Raw genomic sequence first — 22188 nt, forward strand, 5'->3', positions numbered from 1 at the left:
TGTGTAGTTCACTGAAGATGGTGAATGTTGTGTAAGTTGATGGTTTGTGGACAGACAAGACTTTGCCCCTTTAAGGGAGATATCGCTTGGATTAGATCAAACGATATCTACGCTGTAGATATCGCTGCAATGAAATTACATCACAATGCTTTGCAGACCATTGTGACGTCACCGGTTACCATGACGTCACAATCAAATGACATCACTAATGGCGCTGCTACTGAAGCTGTTAGCAGTACTTTTTACACTGAATCTTTATCTCCCTTTAAATCTACGACTCCGTGGTGTAGTGGATAGGGCGTCTGTCCGGACAGCGGAATGTCGGTGGTTCGATCACCGGCCGCGTCATACCAACAAACAATAAAGTATAGTACTTGTTGTTACCCTGGCTGATGCTCGGCATTAAGAGGATGACCTTAGGACAGGTCACTCGGAGTCAGTACACTGTGTCTGAGTGGGATATTCAATTTAAACTGCGGCATGGTATCTGAAGTGGGTTAGCACTATAAATTGGCATGAGTCCGGACTAGTACAAGCAGAGACACACACACGTCGCTATATGAGCGCAATAATCCTGCAAAGTCAAACCTCATTTCACCTCACTTCACTACATTCAAATTGCAGAAAGTCTTGAAGCGCTGACAGACACTTTTAGAGTTGTCTCCCCAATGATTGACCAATTAATAAACGAAACGTCATGCTATCTATTGAGTTCTTTATTACAACTAGAGAGCGTACACACATTCAGTCATCTGGCTTTCATATAACGTCTGTAGCGTGATGTCGACCCATCACTGCTACGTATCACTGTGCTGTCATTGCCGTGGACTTCAAGTCTTCCGGCGGCACTGACCGATTGACCCAAGTGAATGATTAGTGTAAACCGTAGTATCACCAACCTGAAAGAAAAATACATAAACGAAATCAGTACCATTCAAGAAAAGGATTAAAAAGATTGAACAGTGACATAAGACAAAGTGAGTTTGGCTTAACGCCGCTATGTATTTCATGACGGCATGTCTGCTTGGAGGGAACAACTCGAAGTGATGCAGATCTTAGACGTTGACCACGCACGAGTAAGCTTGGATGATTCGAATCCCAGATCATTGGTTTGTGGAACACCTAATGAACGCAGCTCCTTGAGCATATATATTAACATATATATGTATACACCCTTGTTACCTTATTCCAAATCATGGCATATAGTCTTATATAAAGATGACACAAATGGTGTAACATAATTTAGCATTGTAATGGCGTTAGTAGATGGACAGACGGATTCAACATCTATGATGTTATAAGTGGGAAGACTTTTTTATTGGGGGATCTACGTTCATATGTTCTTAAAAACGACAATAAATATGTATCTACACTTGTCAACAAACTGTTCTAACACTGCACCGACCTCTTTGAGCCATGGGTTGCTGTTGGGGGTTTGGCAGCTGTATTCCGAGCGTTCTGAAGAAGGCCGATATGGCGTCGTTCACGAACTGGGTTCTCTGTGGTGCTGGCATTCTTAGAAGTGCTTCGGCGAGATGGGGGGCTATTTCGGGATCCTTTGAAAAAATAAACATAATAAGAAATTCTGTATAAAATAGCAGCCTTGCTGTCTTCTTAGCCGAAGCCTTATAATATATGGTTATTATAACGGACACGGTGGGTTCTTTAACGAGCAGGCGAACATGTGAATAATTGGTCTGCAGGAGCGATGGTGTAGGATATGGTTCCCGTTTTTGGGAACACCTGGAGGTCATCACTGATTTTCAGTGATCCAGTCACATAGAGAATCTCATCCGAGTGTCTTTTGATATCAAATATATCAACACGAGTTGATAAAAGTGGAAAAATTCCGAGGCTTGCCGAGGATATTTGCAAATTTTATCAACGAGTGTTATCTTGGGGTTAGTGTTAACCCGGGGTTATCTTAATGAGGTGAGTGGATGTGTCCTGGGTCCGGACCAACAGTGTTTCATTGTGTATTTACATGATCTCAAAAACCTCAATGAACCACTCACCTGGCTTTGTGGCATGTTAGCCATATTGGCTCTGAGTCCTTGTTTCTGTGATGGTTGCTGTGGGTGTTGCTGTTGGGGAGGCTGAGGCTGAGGCTGGGGATTTGGAGGCTGTGGGTAAGGTGATGGACCTTGGTTCTGAGGCTGGTTGGGGAAATGATTATGTTGAGTTGGCATTTGGGAGATCTGTTGGTTGAATGGCAACTGTGTTGGCTGTGGCTGGGATGGAGGTTGTGGTTGTGGTTGTTGTGATTGATGTTGCTGTGGCTGTTGTGGCTGATGCTGGGGCGGTGTAATCTGGAAGGGATCCTTTCCCCACGGGGCAGCGTTCTGTGTGCTGGGATCGGGGAATGGCATCGGGGCTCTAGCTGGGGGGGAAGCGGGGGATCCCCATCTGTTTCCCCTTGGAGGTTGTGGAGAGGGAGGGACATAGAGATGCCCGCCGTTGGGCCCGTTGCCTTGTGGTCTTCCATTTCCCATACCGCTCGGTTTCTGACCTCCCACGGGATTTTGCAGTAGGTTTACAATACTTCCCATAACATTTTGCATATTGTTCCCAGCTTTGTTAGGATTTCCCATACCGTTGTTAGGATTTCCCATACCGTTGTTAGGATTTCCCATACCGTTGTTAGGATTTCCCATACCACCCATTGGGTTCCCCATGCCATTCATTGGGTTCCCCATGCCATTCATGGGATTTCCCATTCCACCCATCGGATTTCCCATTCCGCCCATCGGGTTGCCCATACCACCCATCGGGTTGCCCATACCGCCCATACCACCCATCGGGTTGCCCATACCGCCCATCGGGTTTCCCATACCACCCATCATGTTTCCTAGAGCAGCCAGAGGATTTGCCATTGGTCCCATAGGATTCACCCCGCCGTTCATCGCTGCAAACATGCCCATCATGCCAATCTTACGAGGTCCCCGAAGAGCTGTAAACAAATAAATATGAGTTAGACAAACGTAGTTGTAACTAGTGAGTGAGTGAGTAGTTTTGTTTCACTCCGCTTGGAATCTTTTTTCAGTTACTTCATTGCGTGGCAGTTTTAACTTGTACCACATGTTCCCGTGTTATTTTTCAGTTGACTTGCCGTTGCATGTGTTTGTGACGAGCACCACCAGTGAGACAGGATACACTCACCTTTTCGCGAACACCTGGTATCATTACTATTTGATAGTGATCCATAAGCACATGCTCATGTTCATGAAAAAGTCGGAATCGTACAATCAACAGATTTATGCAGAGATTTCTATTGCATATGGAAAGGGATTTGGCGCTTTATTCCAACGAGATTCACTTTTGTGAAACACAAACTTTGGTACAATGTTGCTACAAAACGGACCCGGGATTCAAACCCGCGACCACTGCACAGATAATTAGGGCCTTAGACGATTGAGCTAACCTTGCCTATTTGAATATGAATCATTACTGTATTTCTATTTCAGTGAGTGAGTGAGTGAGTATGGTTTTACGCCGCTTTTAGCAATATTCCAGCAATATCACGGCGGGGGACACCAGAAATGAGTTTCACACATTGTACCCATGTCGGGAATCGAACCCGGGTCTTCGGCGTGACGAGCGAACGCTTTAACCACTAGTCTACCCGACCGCCCCTTCTATTTCAGATTATAAAATTAACGAAAGAAAGCACGTCCATACTTACGATCACAAGCAATATTACAGCCGGCACCTGAAAGAAACAATAAATAATCATAATCATAGTCAGAGGAAGCGTATGTAACTCAGACAACTTCAAATGAAGTTAAAGAACACCCGATTAATTCACTTTAATATGATTACTACATATTGCCATGACTTCAATTCAGTGCTATATAAGTTGGTCATCAGAGCCAAGTCCAACAAGACTCCTTTTGCATGTATAGGTGAGTGAGTATATGTTTAATGTGTAGCAGTCAGGTACTGCTATATAATGGCGGCAAACCAGTGGTTATGGTCAACTCCTTAGCGTTATGATCTGGTACAATCAGAGAGTTCGTACACTGGGGCCATCGAGTCTGGTTGTTGAATCATCATGTAATAATGCAAAACGCGAATACCTGGTGTCATCACTATTATTGATTTATAAACAAATGCTAATAATAAAGTCGAAATCGTACAAGGGGCTCTGCTTTTAAATTTCTTAAGGAAACGGTTATATCTCATTGAATTACGTTATATGTATGTTAAATAATACATATTAGTGTGTGTCAACTTACCATCAACGAGATCAGAGAATGCTCCGGCTGTGAAAAAAAATTAAAATGTTAATAATAAAGACTTTTATATATTTTTCTACATATTTCGACACGACACACGTATCATCATCATCATCATCATCATCATCATCATCATCATCATGATCATCTTCATGATGTTATCTGTGGATATCTGGGCAACCACAAGCTAATTTAAAAAGAATGAAGGAGTGAACAAATGAGTGGCATGTCATCATGATTCGAACCCATGATTTGAACCAACGTATGACTTTAAACGGTTGGACATAAAATAAGTATGACATGGCCATGATCAAAAGAACTACAACTGCAGCAAGAACACAATAGACTGAGATGCCGTAGAGTTTACGTACCGACTTCCATTGGACTCCGGTCTGTAAGGAAATGAAGATTTCAGACATTAATAAGAAGTGTAAAACTCTACTTGCATGTATGGATGTGTCAAGTGTGCAACAATCAAACTTCCTACAACATTTCACTTACATATTTCATAGAGATACAGGATATTAGATTTCATCTAGTGTGATCGCCATGCCACTTGAGCTGTACACTTACCAGGAAACTGAGAATTAAAAATGGAGTGCACACTGATCCATTCTTCAGGGAATTTATTCAGATTTATTATGGTCTAAGCGCATTTGCGCAGTTATAAATTGGACAGTGCGCTATATAATTTCATAATTTAATTAATATTTTTTAAGTCGTTTAACACACATTTTCGAGGTTTCTTTCATCTCCTTCATCGTGTGAATGATGGATGCAGAAGCTGGGCATTGTTCCACGAAGCTATCTCAGTATGGGAGTCACGAACACTATGGCGCTTTGTGGAACATGGCCCTGAACTGTATCTAGCTTGTATCACAATGAACTACTGACTTCGAAATACATCGTCAACGATTATAAATTATCATTGTCGTGTGTGTTCTTCATGTCCTGTATGAAGAGTACTTATCTCACATTGCACATGAAGGTCGGACCCATTCTATTCATTCCAACGTTTCCCGCTGACATGTAAGGCAATTTCTGGTGTTTCCGAGTGAGTGAGTGAGTTGGGTTTAACGCCGCTTTTAACATTATTCAAGTTATATCACGGCGTGTCAGCTTAATGTGGGAGGAAAGCCCCAAGTGATGCAGGTCTCAGACGTTTACCACTTCGGTGAAACCCACGAGCACGGGTATGGTGCTGACAAACCTAGAAACATAATCGGGGCGAACCGAGATTCGAACCCACAATCATAGGTTTCTGGCGTGCCGAAGTGACGCAACTCTGCACAGCGAATCGCGGCGCCTTAGACTACTTGGCCACCCGTGCCCCCTTGTGTTTCTGAGCTCGAATTGCTGAGATGCTGGCGATTTGCAATCTCGAAACATTGACGTAAGACGCCCTTCTCCGGGTATTTACGATATTTACGTCTGTTATTTTTCGAAGAATGTAAACAATGAATGAAAGAATGCCTAACTGTGGTATTCTTGTCGATTCGCATGCATAAGATATACCTGCAATATAATTAGGTGTGTGGTCAGATAAACGCCCGGTGCCTTGGGTGTCATGGGTTGAAGTGTAACCCAGTTTTCAGGATTTGGAACAACTTATAATGTACCACTTAAAAGGGTATAGTATAGAATACTGAACAGTGTACATTTGTACATCATAACATAGAAACAACTAAATACATAATCTCACCTGCATAGAAATTAAAGGCACCTGAAACGAAGAAAAAAGAGAATGTATTGCCTGAACAGCTGTCAGATAATATTTGGAATATGACATCAAGAACACTGGGAAGGATTCAATGAATATTCTAATAGATGTGTGAACATAAACGATGGAGCGGTTTATATAATACAAAAACATGCAATTGATATTTTATAATTTATAAACTAAATTATACCCTTTCTTTGACATCAATGGTTCGACACAGATGCTACAAAGGTTCTGACAACTTTAGCACCTTGGAGAGAATGGTTTGATGTTATTAACAAAGATGTAGGTATGAAACCAGTTATGTAAACTGACTATACAAAGGTGATCTATGAGAATACTTACAGGCCCAAGGACCCGACCCGAACATCTGCTTGTATTCCATTGGATTACTTCTATTCCTGAACCCGCTTACGATAGATGCATCTGTAAAATACAAAGGTTTGTTTATTTCAAACTATAACACAGTGTGACATGTAACAATTAAAATAATTATCTTTTATTAGCAATCTAGTTGTCATTAGCACCAACCAGATATGGATCAGTGAGGTGTACGATATTGTTAAACTGCTTCAACACGACATCATGAAGCCTAACAAACAAACATGTACTTCCAACTTGATGACGTCGTTAATTGGACAACGTTATTTTCAAGAGGGAAGTGTTGAGTAAGGTGTTCCCCATATATGTATCAGTGGCCGAACGATTGCTCCCGAAAGTGAAAGAGATAGGACAATCGGTCGTGGGTGAAAAGGTATAGATAATCGACGTGACAATTGTGAGAATATGAGGACAAGACCACCCTGTTCATAAAATGGACATGTCCGACATTACCGGAGCGGATTCTATTAAGTGAGTCATCAATATTTAAATAGGGTAAATATTCATAATTAATTTATAAAGCGTGTTCTTTTTTCTTATATCCTTTAAGAGGCTGTGCGTTATGTTGATATCTCATATAAGAGATAAACGACTCGTGGTCGTTGTTTGTCGTACAATAAAACACCGCAAGGAGTTTTATTGTACGATATACAACTCCCACTCGTCGTTTATTTCTTCAATACAATTCCGTTGCATCTTCAAGGTACATTCGACATCCTGCTATACTCACTGGGGAATCTGTTCTTCACGATCGTGTCCAAAGCATCAGCTGGAACAGGGCAAGAGACAATGAACCATTGGCCAACCACTGATGCCAAGACCCTACTACATAATGGGGTAAACTTGAAACACAATGTGTTTGTCCTAGAAACACTATTAATACGGTTCAGAGAGTTTCATAGATATTCATAAACGTATCTTGAACCAGCACAATACAGAAAAGACTTGGACCTTTGAACTGCCCAAACATTACAAACGTTATCAATACGTTACCAGACCGAAAACAGTTGTCGAACCACTGAGCATTATAGTTCATTACACATCATTGTGATATCAAGTACCTCATAATCGAATAATAATAATTGTTTCATTTATTGGCACCATAAAACAAGGTGTATATTTTCCTTTAGCCGGCATTTATATAGAAGTTATTTTTAAAACAGTTCAACATAAATCTATGGAATATTATACATACATTGAGCTCCCGTTCCCTTCAGTGCTGAAAACACAAACAGAAACATGTTAATGACGTCGTGTTGAATGGAAACACGTTATACCTTGTCTGCATTAAGATTTAAGTTTATTTATTTTTTTATCTATCTATGGACGTGATATATGTTTTAGAGGATTGATAGAACGTGCACATTTATATATTTCCCCTATTTTGATGCGCACAGCGACATTCCGACATCACATTTTGATTTACGTAACAAAATGAGGTTCCTACGTGGTGACGTCATAGTCTAATGTTGTACTTACTCAAGGCAGCGCAGATATCTGAAATGAGAGCATTTGGATGTCAGTATACATCTTGTATATTATCATTTATACTTTAATTATTGTCATCATCATCATCATACAAGCCATGAAATTAGGAACTGGGACGGCATAGGTTTCATTGCATTTATTCGCTACTTTCGGAAGGATTTTAGGGCCATTTTGGGTTTTTTCTTTTGTTTGTTTGTTTTCTTTTTTCTTGAAAGTTCAAGAAACTTATTTTGAAATCTTATGATACTGGGTTGAAATTTCAAGAAACTTAGTTGAAATTTCAAGATAATAAGTTGAAATTTTAAGTTTATATCTTGAAATTTTAACTTATTATCTTGAAATTTTAACTTATTATATTGAAATTTCAGCAAAGCATCTTGAAATGTCAACATAGCATCATGAAATATCAGCTTAGTTTCTTTAAATTTCAACTAAGTATCTTGAAATTTCAATAAATGAATACAAAATCAAATGGCCCTAAAAGGATTCCGTAGGTACGTCTTTATATGATGTTTTTAATGTATCAATGAATATACTTCTACTATGTGTTTTGTTACGACATGAAACACTCACCGTGTAAACTCATGCCCATGAACTGCATGACCATCGCTGTAAACAAGAAGTAACCATGGTTACAATACAGTAGTGAATGCATTGTGTTGTACGCCGCTTCGGACAGTTGCTTGGGGTTTTTTTTAACTCGGTTGCCAAACGTATATTTACTGAACAAACAATGTTAAACTCTTTTCTTTACTTATAAGCCGCAGAATCTATGCACGTGTACACAGCAGATGTAATAAAGATTAACTATTACCATCCGAAAATGATATTGAAAGGTCAGCATGCGGTGGTACCCAGCCACTCACGAAAATTCAAAGGGTGACTGGTCCATGCAATGTTGTAGAGGACTTAGACAATGTTGTAAAAGACTTAGACAATGTTGTAAAGGAGTTAGACAATGTTGTAAAGAAGTTAGACAATGTTGTAAAGGAGTTAGACAATGTTGTAAAAGACTTAGACAATGTTGTAAAGGACTTATACAATGTTGTAGAGGACTTAGACAATGTTGTACAGGACTTAGACAATGTTGTAGAGGACTTAGACAATGTTGTACAGGAGTTAGACAATGTTGTACAGGAGTTAGAAAATGTTGTAGAGGACTTAGACAATGTTGTAAAAGACTTAGACAATGTTGTAGAAGACTTAGACAATGTTGTAAAGGACTTAGAAAATGTTGTAGAGGACTTAGACAATGTTGTAAAAGACTTAGACAATGTTGTAAAAGACTTAGACAATGTTGTAAAAGACTTAGACGATGTTATAGAGGACTCAGACAATGTTGTAAAAGACTTTGACCATGTTGTAAAAGTTTTAGCAACCAAACCTGACCACCTTATCTAGTTAAAGTAAGTGGCAGGTGAGGTGAGCTACCATCCTGTGAAGTTCATATTATGGGATAACATCGCGTTTTATGTTGACAAGCAGGGTGTCATATTAAATCAATTCCTACGAATGTCTACAACACAGTTTCTGGAATCACTTCACCAGGCATTTGATGGTGAAGCCTTGATTGAAGAGTTTATAAAATGATCGGTCCCTTACATGGCATCCTTGGAGCCTGGAGACCTCCCATGGCGCCGGCAGCTGGGGGCGGCGGACCTGCGAACAAACATGTCTATCTTAGTGAAGCTGACTCAGGGTTGTGTTGGACATCAGTAGGGGGGTGGTGAAGTTGAAAACTCGGCAGTGATTGTGCCAAAGCACAGCTGCACACACAAACACACACAAAAACCCGCATGCACACACACATACACACACACACACACACACACACACACACACACACACACACACACACACACACACACACACACACACACACACACACACACACACGCGAAGAATCCCTGAAACGTCATTACAAACAATAAAAGAGTTGTTCTCCAAAATAGTTTCCAAGTCTCCTCAATGCGAATCAAAGACTCGCTGCAGGAGTAGCTACTGCTGCAATTGAGATACTATACTGCCTGGCAAAACAATGTGCGATGGTGGCTAAAAATGAAACAAACAAGAAATGGTTATTTAATAGTGATGTATTTCATACGGGTATCATAATTGAGTTTAGAACGTAACTTTTTCGGCAACTATTTTCAGTCTAGTATAGTTTTGAAAACGTTTTGAATTTTGGGTTAAATCCAAATTGTGAAGGGTTTTCTTTCTCTTGCCCGGCAGTTAAGTACTGAAGCTGTCATTAGCCCCTACTCACCAGCTGTGGGTACAGCTGCCTTGGTGCTGGCGGGTCCTGTGCAGATAGTGGTGTAGATGAGCGTAAGCTTGTAATACCGACATATTCATCTCATATGTTGTCAGCAAGGTATTGACATGCAATGTTACTGGTATGAACCATCATGTAAACAGTCAACAACGTCTATGCCTGTCTGGTAGCTACTTGTATCACCAATTTGATATCCCTCATAATACCAAAATATGTTTGATAAAATACTGAATATACAACTTTGAAGTATTGATTACAACTTTTTTTTATAATTGTTCTCGTGGTTATATGGGTGAAATATTGTTTGTGCGACGCTAAAACAGCTCGAATTAAAACAGCTAAAACAACGAATAGAACCAGTATGTCTTCGGAACACCATTTGAGATACATATACACTCCCGACACCAACAGAAGCTGAGCAGAAGCCATTGGAAGGAATTAGGGGTAATGGCCACAGGCTTGTCATGTAGCTGATGGTTTCTTTTCATATTTTACATGAGAATTCGAATTTTCAAACGTTTCAAGAATTTCTTACGGAGCCTGTAATGATACAACCAAACCTAACTATATCAATAAGTTAGCAAACAGACATATTTTAAGGTACGAAACACTATTCCCCTGTATCTTATTGTTGTGGCTGGGTAGCTTGGTGGCTAAAGCGTTTGCTCGTCACGCCGATGGTCTAGGTCATTCCTGCATAGCTGGACTAATGCTAAAAACGGCGTAAAAAGCAACTCACTTGCTAAAGTCCAGGATAAGTTGAGGGCAAAAAGCTGAGTTAATGTCAAGATGCGCAAGCAACTACATTGCCATAGCAACCAAATTGCCATAGCAACCACAATACAATTTACGCAGATTATCCATCACGCTGTGGAATATATAGATCAAGCATGTTCACCCACACATATGCTTTAAAGCAGTGAATCTCGATAACGTCTTTATAACGCTGGCAGTTAGAGCATGATTTACTGACCTAACGCCACCAGTTTGGCTTTGTCCAGTTACCTAAAAACCTTCAGTTATCTCCCCTTGTCCAGTAAACTAGAGAATTTACAATCAGGTTAGTATCAAGTTTGTCAACCCCAGTGGTAACAAGGAATATGTTATACTGCATATATCTGGTTACAGATAATAAGCAAACAGTTACCATGATTACATTGCCAACAACACACGGTTTACCTTTAGGACGACTAGGCTGGGTCGGTGCTGGAGACGACAGAATGTGAATATCAGATACAGGCGTACTATCATAGATACAGTTTGTTTTCATGAAAAGTTCTTTGCACGATATATTTTTCACGATGCTGTAAATAGATTTACACTGTATATACAGATTCCAGATTAAAATTCCTGATCAAGTCCTTTATATGCCATGTTCGACATTTTGAAGCTCTGTGCTATTTCTTACTACATTTGGGAATAAGAAAGGATTCTTTGGGTAGCTATTTTTTATATCGGACTGTTGCTAATATTCGATTGGTCTGATATCCAAATGTTCGTTATATATGATTATTCGGTAAGCCTGACTGTTCGTCACAGACGATTGTGAGGTATGTCCGATTGTTCGTTATATACGATTGTTCGTTATATACGATTGTTCGTTATATACGATTGTTCGTGATATCAGTTCAATATAACTGACTATGACACGAGAAGGGGATGGTGGCTCGTTGACTTTACGATCACTACGTATTTATTTCCTAAATATAGCGTTGTACGGTGGAAGTAAGATGTATTCATGATACTGATCAACAAACACTTTGTTCCGGGTATTTTTGATTGTTTGTTTGTTGCTTAACGCCACACGCAGCAATACTCTAGCTATATGACGGCGGTCTGTAAATAATCAAGTCTAGACCAGACAATCCAGTGATTAGTATCATGAGCACCGATCCACGCAATTGGGATACAATGACATGCATCAAGCAAGTCAGCGAGCCTGACCATCCCACCCCGTTAGCCGCCTCTTACGACAAGCATGTGTTGCTGGAGACCTATTCTACATCCGTATCTTCACGGGTTGTTCTGTGTATTCAAGTTTTCACTTACATTTTCGCAATAACACTTATGTCACTATTGACGCTATAACGTACCGTGAATTTTCGGTTGTTGATGTTGCTGCTGTTGCTGTTGAGGATGTTGATTTTGTGGTGGCTGAAAGCCTAGTGGTAAGGTAAAATATACTGAACAAAAACGTTAGGGTTTATGATTATTTTGGGGATTTTTAGTGGTTAAGACTGAGCACACAGTTTCATAAAAATATTCCCGTAAATATTAGATCTCTAACTTTTTGTATTCAGTATATGTTGTCAAACTGAGTGACCTAAATCTCAACATTTCATTATGTCGCATCTCTAAAGACCAACAGCAAAACACTATAAAGGTGTGTCTAGCTATATTGTTAGTTCCTTCAAAGTGTCGCTTGAAGAGTTGTCCCCCTTGACTACAAGGATCCGCAGATTGTGTTTTCGCCTGCAATGTTTCACGAAGCACATGATGATTTACAAAGGGACGTAAAAGTAAAATATATTACTCTGAACTAGGAGGTTTCCTTTTTGTACCCATATAGCCAAATACAGGTGAAAAGGTCACATCAGTCCTATAAACTATGATGGTCGTGTGATAAAGCTAGCATCTTGAAGAGGTTGATAGCAAGTTGCACTACGCTCTATACGCTCTATACTCAATAGACAGAGGGTCAGACTTACCCTGTTTAGTGGGTGGTTGTCTTGGTTGCTGTTGCTGTTGAAAACCTACATATACAAATTGCATACAGTAACAATGTATGTTTGCGTCTATTATAATGGTATTGACCATTGCTACTTTATAAAAAAAATATAGAATGCAGAATATTATTGCTATTATTATTGCACAATGGCATTCTGGGGCTATCGAGAAGGTCATAGGGATATTTAAATGATCACCTTCAGAGAGTCGGGTCCTAAACGGGCTATTGGGTCAGAAGCAGTTTATGTGTCCAGTATACTGCAAGACACTCCTATATATGTTTATTGTACATTGCTATAGATACTCATGCAAATGTACAGATGTGTAAACTGGAATGATTGGATACAACAATGTCATTAAGCAAGTACACCAACTTACCGGTAAACCGATTTGGTTGTTGTTGTGGAAAACCTACGTTAAAAAGATGTCATATATTAGACCCACGAGTACACTGTCTCATTGATGTAAAGTAAATAGTCCACACACACACGCGCGCGCGCACGCACGCATGCACGCACACACGCACGCACACACACACATGCATGCATGCACGCACGCACGCACGCACGCACGCACACGCGCACACACACACACGGACCGTGCTCTTCGTGTTCACTGGCTGACACACGGATGTAGAACGCCATCCTCCTACTTTCCTTGAAAAAGCTCGTAATTTTAGGTAACAAATAAAAAGGAGAAGATTTCGTTAACTTAGAAGGTTATGAACGACAACATGCATAGGAAGCTAAACCTATAGTTTCCAAATTAAATATTTTACTTTTAAGAGAATTTAACTTTAAATGAATTCTGTAATTGTAATGAAATATTCTAAAACCAAGCATTGTACATAATGTTGTCAAAAATGTCCTTTGTCTTTAACCATTCTTGTTACACAGGTGGCCAAGTGATCAACGAGGCTGCAAGCAGCGGGGCAGAGTTGCGTACCCTGACCGTGCCATGATCCAATGAATGGATGGGTTGGATTTTCTGTTTGATCCTTGACCGTTCATCAAAGTGATATCCATCTATGACATACATCACTGTGGACTTCCTCGTCAGACTGACAGGCCGTGATATGAATGACATACTGTTCAAAGCAGTGTCAAACCTGGACTCTTTCAGATGTACGAACAGAGGGAGTACAAGCATAATATAAGCATATTTTGAAAGCAGATATACTGGGCCGTGCCGCGAATATGGCTGCAGGGATAGGGCTAAGGGCTACATGTTGTTTAAGGTTATACCACAACCATTGATATGTTCTAAATATGTTTTATAAGCCAGTAAATATGAATATAGTCTATAAATCTAATATATGTTATAATATGCATAATAACACAATATATGTTACAAATAACATTTTTCCTTAGATTTCTATGTCCCTATATTTAGTCCATTTGTCTTACTGGACGAGACAGGCTCCCTGGTCTAGTGGTAGAGCGTCCGCCCGGAGAGCGGAAGGTCCGGGGTTCGATCCCCGGCCGCGTCATACCAAAAGACGTAAAAGATTGTACTTGTTGTTACCCTGTCTGGCGCTCGGCATTAAGGGGTTAAAGCAAGGACTGGTCATTATACTGTGTCTGAGTGGGGTATTCATGTTAAACTGCGGCATGGTATCTCAGTGGGCTAGCACTATAAATCGGCATCAGTCCGGACTAGTACAAGCAGCCTCACAAACAAACACACGTACATGCACGTCGCTATATAAGTGCAATAATCTTTGACGCGACGTTAAACCCCATTTCACCTCACCTCACTACCTCTTACTTGACGCACTTCCTTTGTGCTGAATACCGTCCCTTACTTCTGTCAGGATCTGCTAGAGAAGGATTTGATTCCCAAATTCACCCCGAATATGACCCTTGATTTGTTGGCATACTAGCCAACTTAATGTATTTCTGTCTGTGACCAGCATCACTTCAGTCTTCGCGAACACCTAGTGTCATGGCTAATGTTCAGTGATCTATCTATATAATTTTCACTACTATTTTGTCTCCTACGCCCAATGAAGTTGTTCCGCCGGATAATTGAGACTGGTTATAGTCTGGCGTTGTCGATGTATCTTTCCGCCAACACCAAGCAAATATACAATGATATATCTAACATGCTGTCTAACATACTGTATAAAGCAGCGTTACACCTCGCATATGCCTAGAATATAACCCATTCGAAAGAATGGCACAGTATGCTTTGTTATTTAAGCTAGCTGACTAAAGTTATATTTAACTTACGATGCATATTCCACGGTGCGGGTGGCTGAAATGCTGTTGTATGAAAAGGTGCAGTTCGTGTAACGACATCACACCAAGGACAGGGAAGTCCGTAGCAACGGTGAAACATTGACCTCAAGTCAATAACAACGTTGTAACATTGTGTGCAGAGCTACACTGAAAGTGTGCACTATTAAAGCAATACAAATGGTAGCAATATCTTTTAGCAATTTAAGTGTATGATAATCAACGTATTCCTAAGACTAGGGCGGTGTTCACTTGTACCTTGCCAAAAATTCAGAAACAAGAGTATTGCCACTTAATGAGCATTACAACAAACGCAGTCCTTATGGCGCTTAAAAAAATACAGTGCTTACTCCACTCCTTACGACGGTACGACGACAAATACTGCATGCAACGCACACGACGATGTCATACATTACAACTCTATAATACCATTTGGTTGGTTGGTTGTTTAACGCCGCACTCAGCATTATTCCAGCTATATGACGGCGGTCTGTAAATAATCGAGTCTGGACCAGACAATCCAATGATTAATATCATGAGCATCGATCCATGCAATTGGGATCGATGACATGCATCAACCAAGTCAACGAGCCTGACCACCCAATCCCGTTATTCGCCTTTTACGACAGGCATAGTCACCTCTTACGGCAAGCATGGGTTGCTGAAGACCTATTCTACTCCGGAATCTTCACGGGTCCTATAATACCAAATAGTACAACACTAGCATACAAATAGTACAACCCTGCACTTATTAAGCTTTGAATCAGCACACAGAAAACGACATGACAGTGATTCTTTGTCGTAACAACATTTCCAACTCATTTGGTGATCACAGAAGACGGATGTCATTGTGAATCAAAAACAGATGGACAGAATTTGAAACAACATAGCTTTATATGTAAGTGTCACCAACCTTGATTCGATTTGAAAGCGGCTGCCATTGGATTTCCTGAGAGAAACAGATTATCATACATCACAATGATGTCTGGTGTTCCGGATGCCATGGTAACGAAGTATACTAATTTGGGAGAATCCATTTATACGTATGATCCCTATGAGTAAGTTTCTTTAGAAAGTATGAGTTGTGAGTATATAACTTTTTGTTACTGGGAACTTTAAATGATGCTGCAGAGGCAGTCTGTGTTCCATCTTCGATTACCCAGTGTCTTATATATTATATCATATTACGATGAAGACCTTCGGCGGCGTGGGTGTGAATTCATATGGCTGCTGTAGCAACCGTGTCATACCTGTCTGGTGCTCGCATTAAGGTCATGAGTAAAAGGACTTGGGAAAATGTTTTTAGTACGTGGTCAAATTAAAGTAAAGATATAAAGAAGAAAAGTCTTTAAACAACATATAACCATTTGAATCTGTATTTGTACAAACAGTGTTGTTTTTACTTCAGTATATCTCAATAATGGAAGTAAATGATTGCAAGTGTAGCACACTTTGTAAGCTGACATCCAGTGGGCACCCCAAAAGAAAATAAGCAAGCTTCTAAGACTTTGTTCACCAAGCATCAATACTATGACATGACATCTCCCATGACGACTTAAATAACTTGACGTGACCTCTTGCTGTACAAAGTTAGGCCTTTGTATAACAACGCTTGTAGCCCCTCAAGATGAGGTGGAATCAATATCATCTTTAAAAACGTCAGTGTTAGTAGGCTCTAATATTGTTTATACTCACCAGGGGCAAGAATTCGAAAGTTGTTAGTTCCTATGGAAACACAAAATATATGCACATGATTCGTTGTGAACATTAATGCATTCAATTGTTAAAACATGGTTGAATGGTCGGTGTTATTGTTGTGTTTATGGAAAGGATTATGTCGCCTTTACACGTGTCTAAGACTGGTGTGAACGCTATGTAAATCCGCGTACCCCCCCAAAATAAGTCAGTTCTTATAAATAAAACAACTTGTATATATTTAAATTATATGTCTTTACTTTCACTTTGCTAAATGTCTTATACCAAAATACCTGTTCCCCGAGGGTCGCAAGTACGCGGCCATTCTATACGATGCCAAGCTGGGGAGGAAGCCATTGAAATGATGCACAATACCTACTCGCATATGGCCGAGGAGCAGCTACAAAAGTTTTAGACACTGAATTTCAATTTCTGTAGTTGCAATTGACCGTTTCACCTATTGAATTAAAAGTAAATATTTTTTAGATAAAATCGAATGTGATTTCAAAAGAGTAGATTTGAAAATATCTCTATATTAAGCTGTGTTAACGTATAATCAAGGTGTATATCAACAATTTATTCCCTCGAGATGGAGAAACCTTTAAGAACTATCGTCCTCTTCTGTATCAGTTTTCCAGATGGGTCAAAAAGGCCTAACGATAATAACTTTCAGACAGCTGCGTGACAGACATGTCCGTTTAATTGCCCTGTGTTTGGATGCTGCTGAATATAACCACTGGGATCGTGATGATGGTGAGGTGACATTACTTCCAGGTGACAAATGAGTGGTACACCAAACACGACACCATGTGGATCCATGTGTCACTCTGACGGAAATCACACGTCATTAAGACATATTTTTTTTTATGTGAGGACACACACAATGCGATTAAGAGATGTTTAACTGCAGTCACGTGGAATGTAGGACCCTAGTTTGTCTTTCAAGTGTTTCTTTTGAAAGTGAAATAAAGATGATGTTGAAGTTTTGTTGGAATGTTTAAACAATAATAGGTTTTTATATGCATATCATTGCTTTTCATTACACAATAAGTTCGAATAAGGCTGCCCTAATAACAAACATCATATCAAAAAAGTAAATTAATGAATGCAGTTTAAACAGTGTTTACAGACGGACCTGACTGAATAACCAACACTTCCTTTCAAAAGAAACATTAGCGTTCTATTTTGACAAGGGCGACAACGCCTGTAGACCCCAACGTTAAACGTTTGTGCTATTTAAAAGCAGAAATCGTGTTATGCTGAAAAAATTCTTTCATATATACCATGAACGCTACTGATAGAACGACGATGACGGATAATGTTTTAGATCCCGAGAAATCAAATTCCTTTTATAAGAAACATTAACGTTCTTTTTTGAAAAGGCGATAAATTCTGTAGACACCAAAGTTTTGACACCGTATTATGCCCCAAATTCCTTTTTATTAAAAAACCCAACGTTATTGCCAGAATGAATATGACAGACGGGACAAGTTTTTGGTCTCGGGAAATCATAGGTTCAACCATATATAAATTTGCGCCACACGTTCAAATATAAATATATACAAAATTCAAAATCAAAATATGACGTAGCCAGTGGTCAAGGTGGCCGATGGAGGTGGACTGATTGTTAAACTGTCGCCATGATGCAGCCGAGACAGTACTGAATGTGACGTTACACTACACTAGCTCACAGAAACACTCACTCACTCTCTTGGCAGCGTTTGCTGAGAACACTCCAACAGAGTGAGTATGATTAATACGTTTTCCGTGCGTAACCTTTAAATGTCCATTAGTTTCACGACATGACAAGGGCATCTGGTGCTGTCAGTGATGAATGTCAATAATATTCTTTAACTAGAAAACACGAAGCAGTGACCGTTAAACCTGGGAGTTAATAAACTGTTCCTTGTGTCATGTTTGTTTTAACAACGGAAATGTGAGTGAATGTTGTTTTATGCGGCAGTAAGGAATATTCCACTTATATCAGGTCGGTCTTGCAAACCAGTGTTGAAAAGCATGACTACCGTCGGGGGCGAGACCACACACAATAAGCAAAGGCCACTCATTGCATTCGCCCGATATTCGTCAGTAGGATTTAACGGCAAACGACCTCTGTGGACCGATTTTACAAGAAGCATGGACTTCTGTGGATCTGACCGCCTCCGTGGTCTAGTGGTAGAGACTAGTACAAGCAGACACACACACACACACACACACACACGCACGCACGCACGCACGCACGCACGCACGCACGCACGCACGCACACACACACACACACACACGCACGCACGCACGCACGCACGCACGCACACACACACACACACACACACACACACGTGCATGCACACGATTACGTACCTTGTGAGAGAACATGGCAGAAAAGTCCAGCTGAAACAAAACAACAATAGTAAAGCTTCATGTACAGATATGTAACATCTAACGGTAAATATATATATGTGGACAGTGCTGTCTCCAAATTTCGATATTAATCGAGGCCAATCTGCTTATCCGATATACAGTAGCAAGATCGATGTCCCTACAATTCAGCTGCACATTATGAGTACAGCTATCAGCTATGGCTTGGAATATTTTTAGCACTTTTAATGAACAACTCGTCATGTCCAAATACAAAGTATGATATCGTTGGACACCACAACAACAGAAAACATGTCGAATGTACAGTGAGCCAAGGTACGTTGATGTTCCATTGGTTGATGAATTCCTATTGAATCCAATTTATTTTCTGAAGGTATTTGTTGTCCTTGTTATATTGAAGTTTTTGGATGGCTACGTGCTATAATTGAGTCATGGACATATCGACGAGTAATACTTAGTTTGGTAAAAAATACTCATTCTGAGACAATTATTCTAATGAGCACCTTGGCGAAGACGCCCTTCTTTGGCAAACTTTGGTCACGTTAAAGAATGTTTCACGCCCTGTGCAAACGCTTAAAACAATTACGTTAACGTTCACATATTTTTGTCAATGCTCAAATACAGCTACGTGTTAGGAATTTCAGTTCCTCTAATTGTATTAACTTTAACGCTTTAAACACAGGGCTACTCCACAGTCTCAGTCGTCTGTTGTCAAGAACCTCTACAATCGAACTACGGATAACTCGATATATTTTCAGTCGCCACTAGATCTTAATCTTGTGACAAAACGTTAATACTACAACCGTCCCTGGCGCTCGACATACTAGTAATGACATGTCTGTTAACTTTACGAAGTCCCACGTGCTGTGTGTTTATTCAAGGCATTTAAACAAACCTTTACACAATTGGTCAATCAAGTTTAGTATAAAAATCAGGTCTCTGAAAGGCATTTCGAAGTTTGGAGAAAATGAATACATGAAGCTTTTTATGGCTAGCAACTTCTTTTATTTCTTTGTACGAAAGCATTTACCCGATGGGGGAGCAAGAGGTAGCTCTGAAACGTCGTACAAAGAAAAAAGAAGTTGCTATCCATAAAAGTGTCATGTATTCATGTTCTCCAAAGTAAAGACTGTGGGGGCGTTTGCCTCCTGAGCTATCGCTGTTTCTGGCGAGAAGTCATTTGTAATAAAATCAAGTTCTAACATTGGACAATTGAACCATGGTATGTGGAACTGATTGGCAGTATTCGCGAATTTCTTCTATGTCTATTATTAATTGACCAGTGATAAGTCGAATCGGTTATTCGAATTTCCAGTTATCTCGAACATAGTTTGTAAATGGACACATACAGGCCCAATGCTGTCCTGACACGTCCAACTGAAAATATGTTCAACTGCATTGTAATTTCCTTAAGAATAAATTTCTGTTCATAACCCTCCTACTTAAAAGCAGGTAAAATACAATTAGAATAGATGTAAGGCTGCGTCCGTACATCTACGTCTCAACACATATTTAGGACATGGGGCGTCACCGTCTGCAACCATTTTCTTAAATCTTGACAAGTTGAAGGATCCGTTGGACAGAATACGACTTTTATGTTTTGTGCTGAGCGGTAAAATACCTCCCATGTACATTTGGGTCATTACGTCAACGAGACTAAAAAGGTGATGGATCCTGCATTAAAATAGCCTAGAAGCGGAAACGATGTGCTCATAATTTAAATATGACCTCCTTTCACATGTAATTTATAATATTTTACACAAGAAACACGTATATATATTCATCAGCTCATTCTAAATGGGTATGCCTTGTCTGCTGCGTATGTCTTTCTTATGCGGTTATGTCAAGCAAAGTATCATGGGGAAAATATGCACAAATGTTGTCATACTTTTGTACATACTTTTTTAAATATACTAATGCTATTGCTATTGATACAATATCTACAACGACATGTGAAGCAGACTTTTGTTCACAATTAGCACTCGTTATAAAAAAAATTTATTTTGCATAAACATGGCTTTATGGTCTTATTAGAGAAATCAACATATCACTGTCTTAGTAAGTAATTGAAGTAAATCTGTAATTTAAAAACATTCTGCTTCCATGACCAATATCACTGCATCGTTTCCAAAGTTTGACATTGGTTAATAATAAGTATTACAATTGCGTGGCATAGAGGGATTTCATTTAGAAACAACGATATTAAAGCTGCAATTCCGATAGTCAAGTCCAATGGTTGTCCATACGTTCTGTGCTGTACTTACCTAGAACGGTGAGACTGTACGTTAGGCGAGCCATGTTTACCGTGTCGTCCTCTGTCCGGTGTGGGTTCCTAATGACCGACACTGCGTCTGGAGGGGACTTTGTTGGGTGCTGGAGGTAGCCTGGGGCGTCGTTTCTCTCCCTGTCGTTCTATCAAACGGGAAAATTTATGACTCCGGTGAGGTAAATAGGAGATGAACCCCCATCTATCCTGTACCTGTCGCTCTCCCGTGATATACGGAAACAATCTTCAACCTGTGTTACCTGCTGAGGGGTATTACGTAACGTCAGTACAACACGCGACGTAGTGTTGTGTTCATATGAACAAGTTGTGATTGTCGTTTGTTGTAAGTAAGGAATGACATTGACTGCATTGTTCATGATTTCGTCACATCGTCAGTGTATTTCAGCCTATTAGAGAAACTTACATCACAACATTTGGTTATTAAAGTAAAACAAGCATATCCATTTCTAGGATAGTTACATGTACGTACATATACAAGTCCACTTTTGAAAGGGATGTTGTTTTCTTTCCATAATACACATAACTGTTTTTCATAATATGTCAAGTCTATATTTAAATGGCATGACATACATTATCATCCCCATTAATGTTGAGTAGCATATTTTAACCATGTGCCTCGATGGTTCTCAGTGAAATGAAGGGTTCCATAGCTGATTCAAACGAAAACAATATTTGTTGGCGTACATGGAGCATAACATTATTCATGACTCTGGGATTTTGAAATTTGGATAAAATTATACTGATATTCACGGCTCCCGTTGTACCC

General features: G+C 39.8%; 1 protein-coding gene across 14 annotated transcripts; it reads right to left on the reverse strand.

The window, feature by feature from the left end:
* Positions 1-701: 701 nt before the first annotated feature.
* Positions 702-21556, reverse strand: LOC124151594 (nuclear receptor coactivator 6-like). Of its 14 annotated transcripts, XM_046524125.2 has the most exons (23): positions 21400-21555; positions 19118-19147; positions 16759-16788; positions 15977-16012; positions 15058-15090; positions 13205-13237; positions 12808-12852; positions 12193-12261; positions 11279-11305; positions 10091-10126; positions 9427-9483; positions 8398-8433; positions 7816-7833; positions 7532-7555; positions 7067-7105; positions 6301-6381; positions 5938-5958; positions 4607-4627; positions 4236-4262; positions 3683-3709; positions 2016-2950; positions 1406-1556; positions 702-899 (listed from the first exon to the last, which is right to left on the reverse strand). In XM_046524125.2, the coding sequence occupies exons 1-23, from the start codon at positions 21431-21433 to the stop codon at positions 892-894; spliced, it is 1818 nt and encodes a 605-aa protein (XP_046380081.2). In that variant the 5' UTR covers positions 21434-21555; the 3' UTR covers positions 702-891. The 14 variants fall into 14 exon arrangements, with proteins under 14 accessions (XP_046380081.2, XP_048236796.1, XP_048236799.1 ...); XM_048380839.1 differs by lacking the exon at positions 16759-16788 and having other exon boundaries at positions 21400-21556; XM_048380842.1 differs by lacking the exon at positions 15977-16012.
* Between the last annotated feature and the right edge of the window lie 632 nt (positions 21557-22188).

This window comes from Haliotis rufescens, unplaced genomic scaffold (genome assembly GCF_023055435.1).
Source record: "Haliotis rufescens isolate VD_foot unplaced genomic scaffold, xgHalRufe1.0.p SCAF_33, whole genome shotgun sequence".
Lineage (NCBI taxonomy): Eukaryota > Metazoa > Mollusca > Gastropoda > Lepetellida > Haliotidae > Haliotis > Haliotis rufescens.